Raw genomic sequence first — 13687 nt, 5'->3', positions numbered from 1 at the left:
ACGTTAGCTTTCCAACGCAACTGAAATCGCGTCGTTTGGACCTCTGTAGCTCAAGTTATGACTGTTTTAGTGCGAGAGGGTCAGGCTGACAGCTTTGCAGTTCCTTCAACTTCTTGTATTCCTTCCACTTTTGCATGCTTCCTTCCATCCTCCAAGTCATTCCTGTCCTGTAATCTCTGAAATCACTTAACGCACATGTCAAGGCATCGAATGGTAATAAGAGAGGGTTAAACATATCAAAATTAAGACCAAAGAAGCATGTTTTCAATCATAGCACAAAATCAGGAAGGAAAACATAAACTCATGCAAATCATATGAATAAGTGTATGAAAGATTGATAAAATCTACTCAATTGAGCACAAGATAAACCATAAAATAGTGGTTTATCAAACACCAAACTTAATGTGACACTATCAATGAAAGTCTGGGCCAAGTACCCAGTGAAATGCAATTATCATGTTCATGTAACAACACCAAACTTGATCCATGAAATACTTATGCAACATGAAGCGAAGCAAAAAGATAAATGAAAATAAATTACCTAACGTTGGGTTGCCTCCCAACAAGCGCTTCTTTAACGTCACTAGTTTGACGGTTGGTTCTTGAATTTCTTCCTCTTTCTCCAGTTGGTTAAGAGAAATGACTTCAGTGGACATAAGGAGAAAAATGATATCCACCAAAAAGCAACTCCCATACAACTCTTTAATTCACTAGGACCAAGGAAAGCATATTCAAGTGTTGGGGGATAAGGTTTCAATTCAAATGTGGGTGGTGCATTTATATTTTTCTTCTCAAGAGCTTGCATGCATAGAATTAAAGGGACTTGTATGGCTTTCTCCTAAATTATTAGAATGTGCAAGTATGGAGTGTGCATGGCTTCCTCCTTTGTTTGTGCATCTTTCTCTTCTTCCATGTGTGAGGGTGAAGAGTTCTCTAATTCACTGGAGTATGAACTCTTTTGATTGATTTTCTCACTTTCTTCCATAGGATATTGCATTGTATCTCTTGGGAAAGAATTTGCATGTATCTTGTCCAGGTGCTTGATAATAAATTCTGCATGTTTCTCTATATTTTTTACACTCATCCTCATATCATGTATGCATTCTTTCATAAGAATCTCAAGAGCTTATGGTTCTTGATATGAATAAAGAGATGGTGGCTCTTGATATGAATAAAAAGAGGAGGATGGTTCTTGGTATGAATGTGAAGATGGTGGTTCCTGATAGATGGAACATGGAGCACTGAAGTTTCTTTGGTCTTGACTTTTTCAACCAAAATTTGGGTAATTTCTCCATCTACAATAATATGAATCACTCCTTGGGTGCGAGTAGTAACCCATATGATCTCTTTCCATTATTTTCCTTAGCACAAAATACCAAAGGAAAAAAAACAAAAAGAGATATTAAATTTTTAAAAAAAATTCATATAAAAACATTTCGAAAAAGAAAAAAATATAATATAAAAATAAAATAAGAAAATTAAACAAAGAAAAAGTCTAATCTAGGTAATCAATCAATTGGTAGTTGTTAATCACAATTAATCTCTAGCAACGGCGCCAAAAATTTGGTGCGGAATTTATAACCCACAAACTAACCGGCAAGTGCACCGGGTCGTACCAAGTAATACCTCAGGTGAGTGAGGGTCGATCCCACAAGGATTAATAGATCAAGCAACAATAGTCAATTGGTTATTCTACTTAGACAATCAAAATTTAGGGTTTTAATAGCAAATAACATAAAAACAGAAAATTAAATAAGAGCAAACTAAAATTGGTTAAGAAAATAATATGATAAAAATAGTTAAGGTGTCAGAGATATTTAAATTTCCAGATTAATATTCAATGTTCACTACCTTGATCATGCAAAGATTATGTTCATGGCAAACTATATGTGACTAAACCCTAATTCCTTAGACCTTTTTAGTCTCCTCTAACCTTCATCAACCGCCAATTTCTTGGTCACTTGATTCCAATTAGAGGGTTAAGTCCAAAACTAGTTTATGAGCCACACAAACCTTAGATACCCAAAAATAAGATGATTATATGTCACATATCGCGTTAAATCTAGATAAATAGAGAGTCGTGAGGAATTGATTTCAAGATGTAATTCTAATGATATAACTTTTCCAAGATTCAAATAGAATTCAAGTTGAATTAGAGTTATTTTCCAATAATCACTAATTCTTAGGATTAAGAACGAAACCAATTCTTAAACAATAATAAAAACATTAATCAATAGTAGAAGAACAAATAATTATTAATCCATCAAAATAAATAGAGCTCCTAACCTTAACAATGGAGGCTTAGTTCCTCATGGAGAAAATAAACCCTAGTAGAGAAAAGTATGAAAGTGTGGAAAAATTAGAAGATTTTCTAGGTCAAGATCTCTTCTCCTTTTATATCTAATCATAATTAATGTAAAATATATTTTCTAAAACTAAATAATATCTTTTCCTGTTTATAAATAAAATAAGGTTTAATCGAAATTAATTAAAATCTTCGAGCATAATAATTGATGGATGCACGGACCATTCCTTTTCCTTGGATTGGCGCCTAACTTCAAGAAATTGAAGTTAGGCTTTCCCTTGGCAGCGTGCATATTGAAGATCCTTTGATCATTGCGCCTAACTTCGGGATTTTGAAGTTAGGCGCTGCCCTGGCAGCAAGCTTTTGGAGCGCTGGTTCTTCTTCCGGTGCCTAACTTGGGAATAGCCAAGTTAGGCGCCAATATGGCCATACAGGTTGGAAAAGAAGTGTATACTATTATACATTGTTGAAAAGTTCTGAAAGTTAGCTTTCTAATGCCACTAGAATCACATCAATTGGATCTCTGTAACTCAAGTTATTTTCGTTGGAGTGCAAGGAGGTTAGGGTTGACAGCATCATTCACTTTCTTCTCTTCTTCTATAAAACTCCGTCAAATCCATTCGAATGCTACCTGAAATAAATAAAATTACACACAACTCAAAGTAGCATTCATAGTGGCTAAAAAGTATTTAAATCTTGATTAAACTTAACAATTCAAATGCAAATTCACTAGAAAAAGATAGGAAAGATGCTCACGCATCAAGTAACAATTAATTCAAGTATTAATTAATAAAATATTAGTAAACTACATACCAGGCTGTTCTTTGTCTTCATGAGAGCCCACCGGTATACTTTGACAACCTCAGCAAAGCCATATTAGTTCTGTTCTTTAGACGGCGACGCTTGAACCCCTCATCAGTACTAAAATGGGCGTCTAGTTCCTTCTTAATATCTGGATGGAGCCAAATCGTGAGGTGGTCGCTCCCCTGATGAACGTCCTGCATCATGCTGAAGTCACTTAGCTATCCGGTGGTAGTAGATATTATGTTCCCTATCCCATATAAATTTCTCCTGCATAAAGTAATTTAACAACATTAATTAGTCGAATTAAAATACGATTAAAATAAATATAGTTAATTCAACAACATTGGGTTCTTACCGTCTACTTCTGAAACCATCACTCTTTGATCTCAGTAGGGATCTTCGTGTAGCTCATGGCCATGGGTTGTCGTACATGGACTTAATCACATTGGAGATCTCCTGTGTACATGCATTGTTGTTTGGTGCAAACCTATCAATGAAAAACTTAAAATTAACAAACACATAAAAACACATAAAACTTAACAAATTCAAAATAGATTGCAGATAAAAGACCTTAAAATAGTACTCACGCATGCATGCCATCAAGTCAAATCCTCGTCCGTATGACAAGCGATAGTGGAGGATCATCTGGCTGGGACACATTAGAGGAATCACCCACCGCAGTCTCTGTCACTGAAGTTGTAGGGGGCAGAGGTGGGGGCGTAGCAGAAGGAGCCACGTAGTTAGGTTTCAAGACCATGATGAACTGCTGGTTTGATGGACCCGCCTATGATGTGACAAGGGTCGACGGGGTAGTCGAGGTAGAGGGTGATGATTGAGAAGTCCTTGGGATACCGGTAGTGAAAATTCTCCCTAACGACCACAAGATCGACTCATGACACCTCTGCTACCTGTCGTCATGTTTGCAAAGAAAATACAAATTAACACTAATCAGCATATATACAATACAAATTCTTCAACATTTATATTATTTAAAAAAAATTTACATAAATTTCCCTAAAATTGGACATATATCCATCTTTATAGTTCCCACAAATCCAACCAACCTCAATCTAATTATTATCCTTGAATTTACCGTCGAAAATGAAAATCCGCCGGTAATGATTTTACTTGACGAATTTCCCATCTAAACCGTCAATAAATCCACCGGTAAAACTAATACTAATGTGTGATACTAAATTCGACAGTACTCAATATTTTTCTTACAATATTATGTAAAGATGTCTTCGCAGAAATATCTACCATACAAGACTCCCTACCAGCTTGGAAGAAAATGATTTACTCTCATTTCACATAAACTTAGAAGTTAGAAACTCAAACATATCTGAAATAATATGTCCCCATTTGGATCTTACAAACTTGCATTGCTTTGCATTAATGTTACTCTAATACCTACATATAGCTAGGCCTCTAAAAGTGACTCTAATCAAAAGTTTAGTAGTGTTTTCTGATCTCTATATATGTATTCTAAAGATCTTATCTTTGATAATACTTTATCTGTCTAAAGATAAGATGTGGGAGCGTTTCATTATTATTGCCAATTTGCCATAGTCTTCTTTTCCGAACAGTATTAGTATAGTGTTGCGATATTATTATTTGACAAGATTGTAACTTGTAAGTCACATGCTACACCCATTTGATTTGAAACTTTGAAGAAGTAGAGCAAATTAATCTCATCCAAAGTGGCCTGGCGAAAGAAAAGGGGGTGATGCTAAAGTTCTGGTTTATTTTGTTGGGTTCATCCCAAAGGGTTAAGTGGAAAACCAATAATAAACCCTCATCACTTGTGTCTCATGCTTGACCCTCATTTTTGATAGGATAATGATATGAGCTTTAGCGAAGCTGCATTTGTTTCTGACAACAAGATATAATAAATACAGACATAAAATTTTGTATTTTTGTATTCTATTTAATGATAAATTAAAACAAAATATGAAAATTTAATTTATTTTTATTTTTTTCATTCAAAAAATTTGAAAATAAAATATAATAATAAAAAATTAAAAAAATAATGAACAAAAAAATAAAAAATAAATTGTGTCTCTTCTTAATGTTTCTATATTCTTTCTATTAGGAGGGATACAAAATACATTATTTTTTGACACAATGCCTTTATTTATGTCTTTATATATTAAACACGATTTTATTTGTATCTCTGTGTCTTTGTCTTAGTGTTTTGTCTATGCAAACAAACGCAGCCTTAGAGACAAGGGTGATGTTTTTGTACTTGCTAATCGCTTTCAGGAGAGAATGGACAATCACTAATGGCCGCTGGCTGGCATGATTGGACTTAGAACTTGTGAGTTGAATTTGGGAAGAGATGTCACGTGACTTTGATTCGAAATTCAAGTACAAGTGGAGCCTTAGATATTGGAGGTCATGCAACTCTACACGTGGTCCAATAAGGTTTTATATCATGCCAGGTTCTCACTTGACTAAATTTGCCTGAATTGGAGGAGCAACATGTTTAGGTGCAATTTGAGTTAGAGAATGGTAAGACAACAAAGGGGAAAGTTTTATATCATGAGGGTCTGTATCTCTATGCTTATTAATTGGCATAAGTACTCTTAGCCTAATATGATACTAATTTAAGCAAGCATTACTCATTTTGTAGTATTTTATTTTTTACCATTTTTCAAGGTATCATCATCTATATGTTATCATCAATGATGAAATTGTGTATCAAAGTTGGTGCTGAATATTATAATACAATGATCTAATCTAAAATCTCTCCTCGATCTCTTCCTCCCTACCTGTGGCCAACTTTTATTTTTGTGCATGCATGTCTGTGGTTTGTTGTGTTGTCTCAATATAAATATATAATTAATTACCAAACGTACGTGTCTTTGAATAAATTGAAATGCCTTGTTTGTCCTTGTCTCGCAGCCTGTTTAATTTGTTTGGAAATGAAATAATAAACTACTAATTTCTAGAATGAATAACTCATTGTTAATTGATGCTAGACAAGACTGGTTAACTAACATTGTTAATATCGGCTTTCAAAACGTGCAACACTTTTTCATTTTCTACAATCCACATAATATGTAAGATGATGATCTAGTATATAAAGGTGATAATCACAACATTGTGCTGCATATTGAACAAATTAAAATGTGGTGCAAAATAAAATAATGTAACATTGCTTAGCTTGTATACATTACATGGGATTATTGAGAAGTTTATGATAAAATAATGTAATGATAAGAGAGAATAGATGGAGGCAGACCTGAAAATGAGGGACAAATGCGCTTGTTTTGCGAATATGCTATGCATAGATAATGTAGAGAGGGTTAATAACGACAAGGTTAAGCACTCTTAATTAATGGCAAGTCGTTTTCTTGATGATTTGGCACAAGGGAGACATTATTATTGTGACACACACTACTTCGTTCCATTATAAGGGGCCACCAATAGTTTTTTTAAGCCATTCATTACAACCTTATAACTTGTATATATATAGAGATCAGAGAGCAACCAAGTTCTCTGGTGCTTCATTCTATCAAGTTAGTTAGTTGCTTCATCAAACTCTATCAAAACTATCTCTATCTTATTGTTAGCTTTTACGTGATGGCAAGGCGACAATGTTTGTCAATGAGAATTGGGAAGCCAACTCATGAGTTGATGAGACGGTGTTCGAGGCAGTTGAGGGAACAAAAGACTAGGTTTTATATCATATGGAGGTGTACCGTCTTCCTTCTACGCTGGGAGGACTAAGTTTACGAATTACGAGTGGCACCATATACATTCTAGTATAGCGAGTTTTTTTTTATCTTTGTTTTTTTTGTTAGTGCTAGTATGCTACTCTGTTAAAAAAAAAAAAAAGTGCAGAGTACGTAGCAGTTGAAAGGCTTCATCAATTACCAACTTCTGTTTGCTCATCAAGTGTCTAATAAGGTGTTCATTTATTATGAACAAACATGAATGTACAGCCCTTGCATCATATGGTTTCTTTCTTTCTATATATTTTCATCTTTCTTTTACTCTCTTAGCTTCTCAACCTTTCCAAATAAGCTTCCAAGTTTTCTTTTCTCTGTTCTTTTCATGTATGTATATTTTGCTTTAGAACCATCGTTTTTTTTTTTCTTGAATCCGATCCTTTCTTGTTAGACCCATTTGTAGAAAACAATCCCCTTCTCTTAAGTTATGTTTACAGAAATCGTACTACTCCTCCTTAAAGCAATTTTTTACCCACTCAGAAGTCAGAATGAACTTCACTCTATTATTTTACTATTTTTAAATACACGTGGACGAAAGGCTTAAAAAAAAAAAAAAAACTTGTGGTATGAGAAAAACTAAGACACTGCTTCGGTGTAGATAGGATAGGACATCTCAAAACAGGTAATAGAATAGAAAACAGAAGTGCACATATGGGCCAAGGTTCAAGCGCGCCACAGAAAATTGTGTTATTTGTATTAATTTCTTTTTAATGCATTTTGATATACATTTTTATTTTTAGATATAAACATAAATATAACCAAAAAAAAAAAGATAATAGTACAAAAATTATTTCTCATTGGCAAAACTCTTGAAGGAACACATAACGTGTTATGCTGGGAGGAGGGGTGTGTGTAGCTGTCTTTCCACTCCATGAGTGACAAATTTGTACTGCACATTAAATAGCCCACACTCTGTGCTAGTGCACCAAGCCACCAAGGACCGGATCATACATATCTCTCTGCCTACTTTATTTGGTTCTGTTCTAGGTTTCTAACTACATTTCTTATACGTTACGATCGAGTACGGAATTCTTCAACAGCGTACAATTTATAGAAATAATGATAGTGTTAATCATGATGATATTTCATACCCTATATAGCCACGTAAAATTTTTCCATTGAATAAGTACGAAGATAATTCCGTATCAAAAACCCTTTTGCATGTTCTAAGATACGGATGCTATCACCCAATACGAAGAGTCAACAACAGTGTCTTGGATTATTTAATTACCTTCTAGATCAAATTAAAACTGGTATTTGTACAATCCATGAAGCGATAATTAAACGGAAATGTGGATAGGATACATGTTACAATAACCTTCCATTAGCATTTAAAGTGAGGGCTGGTTTGAGAATTGCCTTGATAGAGTTGATAGGTACGTTTTGGCTCCATCAGCAGAAAAGTTGGCAGAATTACTCCAATAATCTTAGCTATCTTTAGGATATCAATAAACATACATGCATATATAAATACTCCCCTTCAGAAGGGAAACTTGTAAAACTTATAGATAACAAAATCAAATAAATAAATAAAAACTATCCAGAGCTTTTCCTTGTAAACATCATATTGTTGACACAAAAGGCAACCACTCCGTACTAACGGCTCTTTATCTGGATAGTTTAACACATAGTTCCTTCTTGTTACCTTGTAGAATTGGATCCATGATCCTCTGAAGACTTCTTAGGAGTTTGCCCAGGTTTACTTTGGCCTCCCTGGATGTTTAAGAAACAAGACCACAAAACACAAACATAATGAGCTAGCATTCATGCTGGAGAATTACATAAGATACTTCAAGCTACCTAAGTGATAATTCAAAACCCAAACCCTATAGAAAGTGGAAATTTGACTTCATATATCAACTATGGCAAGAAGAAGAAGAAGAATTAATCACTTACTGCTCCCCTTTGACCAGTCAATCTTCGAGTTGATGGAGCTCGTGCGACTGAGGAAGCAGCTGCAGCTGCAGCCACACGTATTCTGCAAAATATAATTTGCACGAACATCAGAACTCAGATTTGCATTAGCTTCATCCATCTCTACCACTTAAGTTTTGAAGGTTCGTTCTCCATTTACCTCTTATGAACATCAACATATTCATCAGTCTCATCAACAATTTCTTCCTGCATGGTAAAACAATTATAATAAGCAGAGAGGTTAGACTTCAGAGGGCGGGGATGATTAAAACATTGGAGAAATGGAGAAGGAGGGGCATATTTCAGAAAAGAAATTTACTTGCAGAAGTTCTTCAAATACGTCTTCCAAAGTGATAATACCAATCACTTCACCCTCTTCAATATTTTCTAATGAATTTGTTTTGCTGTCACTACGTTGCAAACCAGTTAGTTTATTGATACTGGGTGACCTTGAAGACTTGTCAATATCAACAACTACACTTTCCAATTTATCGTCCTGGTTCTGAAGTAATGGAGTAGTCAACTGTGAATCCCGATCAAAAATAGTGCTTTCTTCTTGTTTCTCTTCAATTATCTGCGGAGTTTCTTTCCCTTTCGACTTGGCTTTAACAACAGCGGCCATATGACTACTTCCTTTTTGGAACTCATTAAGAATATCATAGAGAGGCATATCTGATGGAACCCTGTCCATATAAATAAACCGTTACACAACGGATATTATGCCAAATTTGCAAAGCGAGATAATACATTAATAAAGACAAGCGCACCGTGGAATTCTCCGAATGGATACAGCACTGACAGGGGTCTCTGTTTCTGGCCGTACAGTGAGGAGACTTTTGACCTTATAGAAAAAGAATTAATGTAAATAAGAAGAACCCAAAGAGGCTACATAATCGGGAAAAAAGTCAAATTCTGGCAAGGTTAAAACCTACAAGCAGAAGACCGATAATATTCTTTGGATTTCCAGAATAGACAGGAACTCGGCTGTGCCCACGAGCAAGAATTTTTCCCATTGCCTCCCTGGTTTTAGGTTGCTAAGGTTAATTTTCTTTTTTTTTTTTTTTAGGGAAAAAAGGTATACACACTAAGAATTCTACCTGAATGCAACCTAAGAATTTCTAGCTCTAACATGCAAGCAAAGGCAGAAAATATATCTTCAGCAGCAAGAATAGCAAGAATTCATCTTAAAAATTAGAGACATTTTAAAAACAATTATGTTACCTATTTACACCCTATTGATAAAAGAATAATGACCATGAATATAAGATAACCAACCAGTCCAATTTTGAATTAACATCCAAAGAAAATGTTGATTCGATAGGAGTCATAGCCTCCTCAGCAGTCTGTTCGAAGACAAAATTAAGAAGAAAACACAAGACCCTAGTTAGAATTTACCAGTACATGCAGTAGCCTTCACATGTTTCCACTTTCCACCATCACTGTGTGCTATAAAACTAAAAATAGTTAAGAAACCTCAAATTCTGCCGCATTGATATGACAAATTGAAAACCGCATTGGATTGCCATGTAACAAAACACTAATATAGAGGTTGAAGTCAATATGTTGTGTGAATTAGAGCACTTACCTTTTCGGTCAAATCAAGCGCTCCACTAATAATTGTAGTCTCATCATGTGTAAGCTCACCACCTTTCCCAGCCTTACAACAAGCAAATTCAATATTTGTTAATCAAACAGAAAGACAAGACAGTTGGGTTGATTGATGAACAATAACAATATATACCTCCTGGCTGTGAATGGATACAAGAGCTTTTAATTGAGCACGCCTAAATAAAGCCTCATTGTGCCCCAACAGGTAGTCCAGAACCTGGAACAATTGTTATTCAGAAAATTAAACCCTTGCAGGCATGGTTGCTAACACACTAGAGAATTCTTCTTAACTAACCAAGATCGTTTAACTGTCCACAAAACAACTGCAAGAAGATCTTAATCTGTGCACACATCATAATCTAGATAACATCTTTGCAATAAGTTCTGTAGAAGACTATACCTTTCCAACGGGATAGGCAACTGGATAACAGATTAACATCAAAATTCGCACAAGCCATGCAAGGTTGGCACCTACAGCAAGACCATATCTACTACAAATTGCTTGTGGAATAACCTGAAACCATCAAACAAAAGAAGCACTATTTCAAAACTTGAAAACACTGATTAGGGACAAAAACTCTGAAATAACATTGAGAGGGAAATGACAAACCTCCCCAAAGAAGAGAACAAAAGTGACAGAGAGAATGATGGCAACAAACTGATTGAATAGCTTATCAAGGTATATGGGAAGAGCCTGCAGATTGCAAGTTCCAAAGCCAACAGCTATTTAAGAGTTAGGCAGGGTTTAGCAATCAGTACGAAACTCTACATACACAATTGCGAATATCAGATACATATATATACAATGAGATTCACCGAATAGAAATTGATTGGAAGGAGTTGTAGAAAGGGGATTGGAAATTCAATACCTCCATGGCAGCAGCATTACAGAGAAGCAAAGTGACAAGAAGCTGGTGCTGTTTCTGAACCACGGGAAGTATAACCGCTACACCGTAGTAATAAGAATAGTTAACAGAAAAGAGAGAAAGAGAAGAGGAAGAAGAGGAGTAGTAGAGTACCGGCTTGCTTCTTCTCGGAGGGAGAACCACTGCGCTGAAGGATCTCGAGGTCGACGAGACCAAGAGACATGAGACCGAGGGTGAGGCCGGACATGATTCCTGCAAAGAGCACAAGGAAGCAGGAGATTCCGGCGTACACGAACCACCACACATCGCCAAACGGAATCTCGCTGCCAAGAGCTGACGCCGCCTGAACCTGAGGGTGGTCCCGAGTCAACATCCGAGTCACCATTAACGCGCTAAGCAAATTCACCATCCTGATCCTCGATTCAACAAGTAATTCTTCTACTTCTCTTCTTCCAGCAGAGGTGGGATATGCTATGGTAGCAGCTAGGGGTCGTCAGAATCCAACCGGCGATTAAACCGGTTAAATTACTAACTTTAAGGTTGTGAAACCAGACCAGTCATTAAACCGATCAAGTAACTAATTCAATAATTTAATGGTCCAACCGAAGTCGAACTGTGGTCGAATCGGTTTAATTAAATATTCAGAAAAATTATAAAAAAATTCAATATATAATCAAAAATTGAATATAGTATTCAAAAATTAAATAGGTTTTCAACTAAATAAAGACACTCCTCGTTAGTAATCATAATCATCATTAAGTATTCCATTGTTTCCATCATAAAGATAATCCATATTACAAAATTTGATGTAACATGCAAAGATCCAAAATTACAGAATCTAGAATCCAAAATATTCTATATAGCATTCAAAATAAAAAATAAAAACTGAAAAGCAGATTTTGAGTGGACATCAAATTGCAAAAAAGAGCCTTTTGTACTTTCTGTAACAAACAAACCACACAAGCAATCAGCATCGGTTGAAAATAAGATCATTTGTTCATAGCAAAGTTTTGTTATAGGGTTTGGACCAACGATGAGATTAAACAATTGAACACACACTTATCTTCAATTGAAAACAAGATTATTCATTCATAACAAGATCATCCATTGAAAACTCTTCTTCCAATATCAAATCAGAGATAAATCCAGTTGAAGAGCACAAATATCTTAATTGCATATTGACACAATTGACACATTTATTCCCAGTAAAGTACCATCAACAACTCAGAATTAGAAGAATTAGAAAAAATCAGGAACCAACAACTCAAAAATCAAAATCAGTATAACAAAACGAAACTCAGAAATCAGAATCAATATAACAAGCCAAGTTTTCTTAAGTTTAACTAATTTCACTAGGCAACAAGCCAACAACTAGTAAATTAACTCAGAATTAGAAAAAATAACACAAAAATAACTCAGAAAATTACCAATAATCAACAATAATTAACCAGAGGTCAGAACAAAACAACAACAATAATCCAGCTCTGTTAACAACAATGAACAGCGAAAAAAATTAACTCAGAAAATAACTAATTATCCCAGAATTAACAATTACCATCAACAATCAACAAAATTATTTTTAAATTATCAAAAACCAGACAAATTAACAAGAATAATTAACTCAGAAGTATATATTAATCATAATTAATTTCAGAAAAAAAATTAGGACTGAAGAAGCAACGGAGGAGTGCTCATTAGAGAAGACAAGACAGCCGAGCAACAGAGACGTCCAAGAGGAGGTGATAACCGAGCAGTTAAACGGAGGTGACGGCGAGGAGGACAAGCGAGCAGAGACGTTCACGTTTCGCGTGAGACAGAGTGAGATCGGAGAGAGAGAGAGAGCGAGCTTGAAGAGATAGAAGCCAAGCAGAGATGTCCGGGACGGCGACAAGAACAAGGCCGACGACGGCACCCTCTGTCGCTGCCGACGACGACGATCACAGAGGCGGACTTCACGACGAGCACAGAGACGGTGAGGAGGAGAAGAGTAGCGGTAGTTGGTGGGGCTTCGCGATGAACACAGAGAAAGTGAGGAAGGAAAGAGTGGCGACGTCTATGGACTCACGGTTGCTGGTGGGGTTTCACGACGAGCAGACGTGATAGGGCTGACGATGGCAATGGCGTTTGCTCTGCTATGGGTAGGGAGTGAGGGAATTGGGACTGGGCGTTGATGGGTTGGAAGGATATAACAAAAAAACTTCAGCTCAAATGAAAATTCCATCTTGAAACTTAAACGGCTAGAACCTTCCCATTTTCTCTCTTTTTAAAAATAAACTCTTATTTATTACCACTGACCGCCAAATCAAACCATTGCAAAGTGATTAATCCACTGAGGAAATTAAAGAGTGCCACACAATAGCAGAAGAAAGACTCTTTTATTGAATCGTCATCATTTGATTATCAAGCTAGGAGACAAATTTTGTAGTGTAAATGAAAATGTCTTCTACTCTATTATC

At 35.7% G+C, this 13687-nt stretch overlaps 1 protein-coding gene across 1 annotated transcript; it reads right to left on the bottom strand.

Moving 5' to 3' along the window:
• Positions 1–8149: 8149 nt before the first annotated feature.
• LOC107609322 (DUF21 domain-containing protein At4g14240) lies at positions 8150–11765 on the bottom strand. The gene is made up of 13 exons (XM_016311236.3): positions 11385–11765; positions 11235–11311; positions 10976–11059; positions 10766–10879; positions 10499–10582; positions 10343–10414; positions 10033–10100; positions 9690–9777; positions 9525–9598; positions 9077–9440; positions 8918–8964; positions 8740–8821; positions 8150–8556 (listed from the first exon to the last, which is right to left on the bottom strand). The coding sequence occupies exons 1-13, from the start codon at positions 11638–11640 to the stop codon at positions 8485–8487; spliced, it is 1482 nt and encodes a 493-aa protein (XP_016166722.1). The 5' UTR covers positions 11641–11765; the 3' UTR covers positions 8150–8484.
• Positions 11766–13687: the final 1922 nt, after the last annotated feature.

Source organism: Arachis ipaensis, chromosome B7, assembly GCF_059453495.1.
Source record: "Arachis ipaensis isolate K30076 ecotype BB chromosome B7, ASM5945349v1, whole genome shotgun sequence".
NCBI classification, from domain to species: domain Eukaryota; kingdom Viridiplantae; phylum Streptophyta; class Magnoliopsida; order Fabales; family Fabaceae; genus Arachis; species Arachis ipaensis.
Note: the sequence above shows the minus strand (reverse complement) of the source record. Positions and strands in the feature narration are given on the sequence as shown.

Coding starts and splice junctions, on each gene's coding strand:
- LOC107609322 (XM_016311236.3), bottom strand. CDS start 11,640: ATGGTGAATTTGCTTAGCGCGTTAATGGTGACTCGGATGTTGACTCGG. Junction 11,312..11,384: donor CTCCGAGAAGAAGCAAGCCG/GTACTCTACTAC, acceptor ACTACGGTGTAG/CGGTTATACTTCCCGTGGTT. Junction 9,778..10,032: donor GTTAATTCAAAATTGGACTG/GTTGGTTATCTT, acceptor ACCTAAAACCAG/GGAGGCAATGGGAAAAATTC.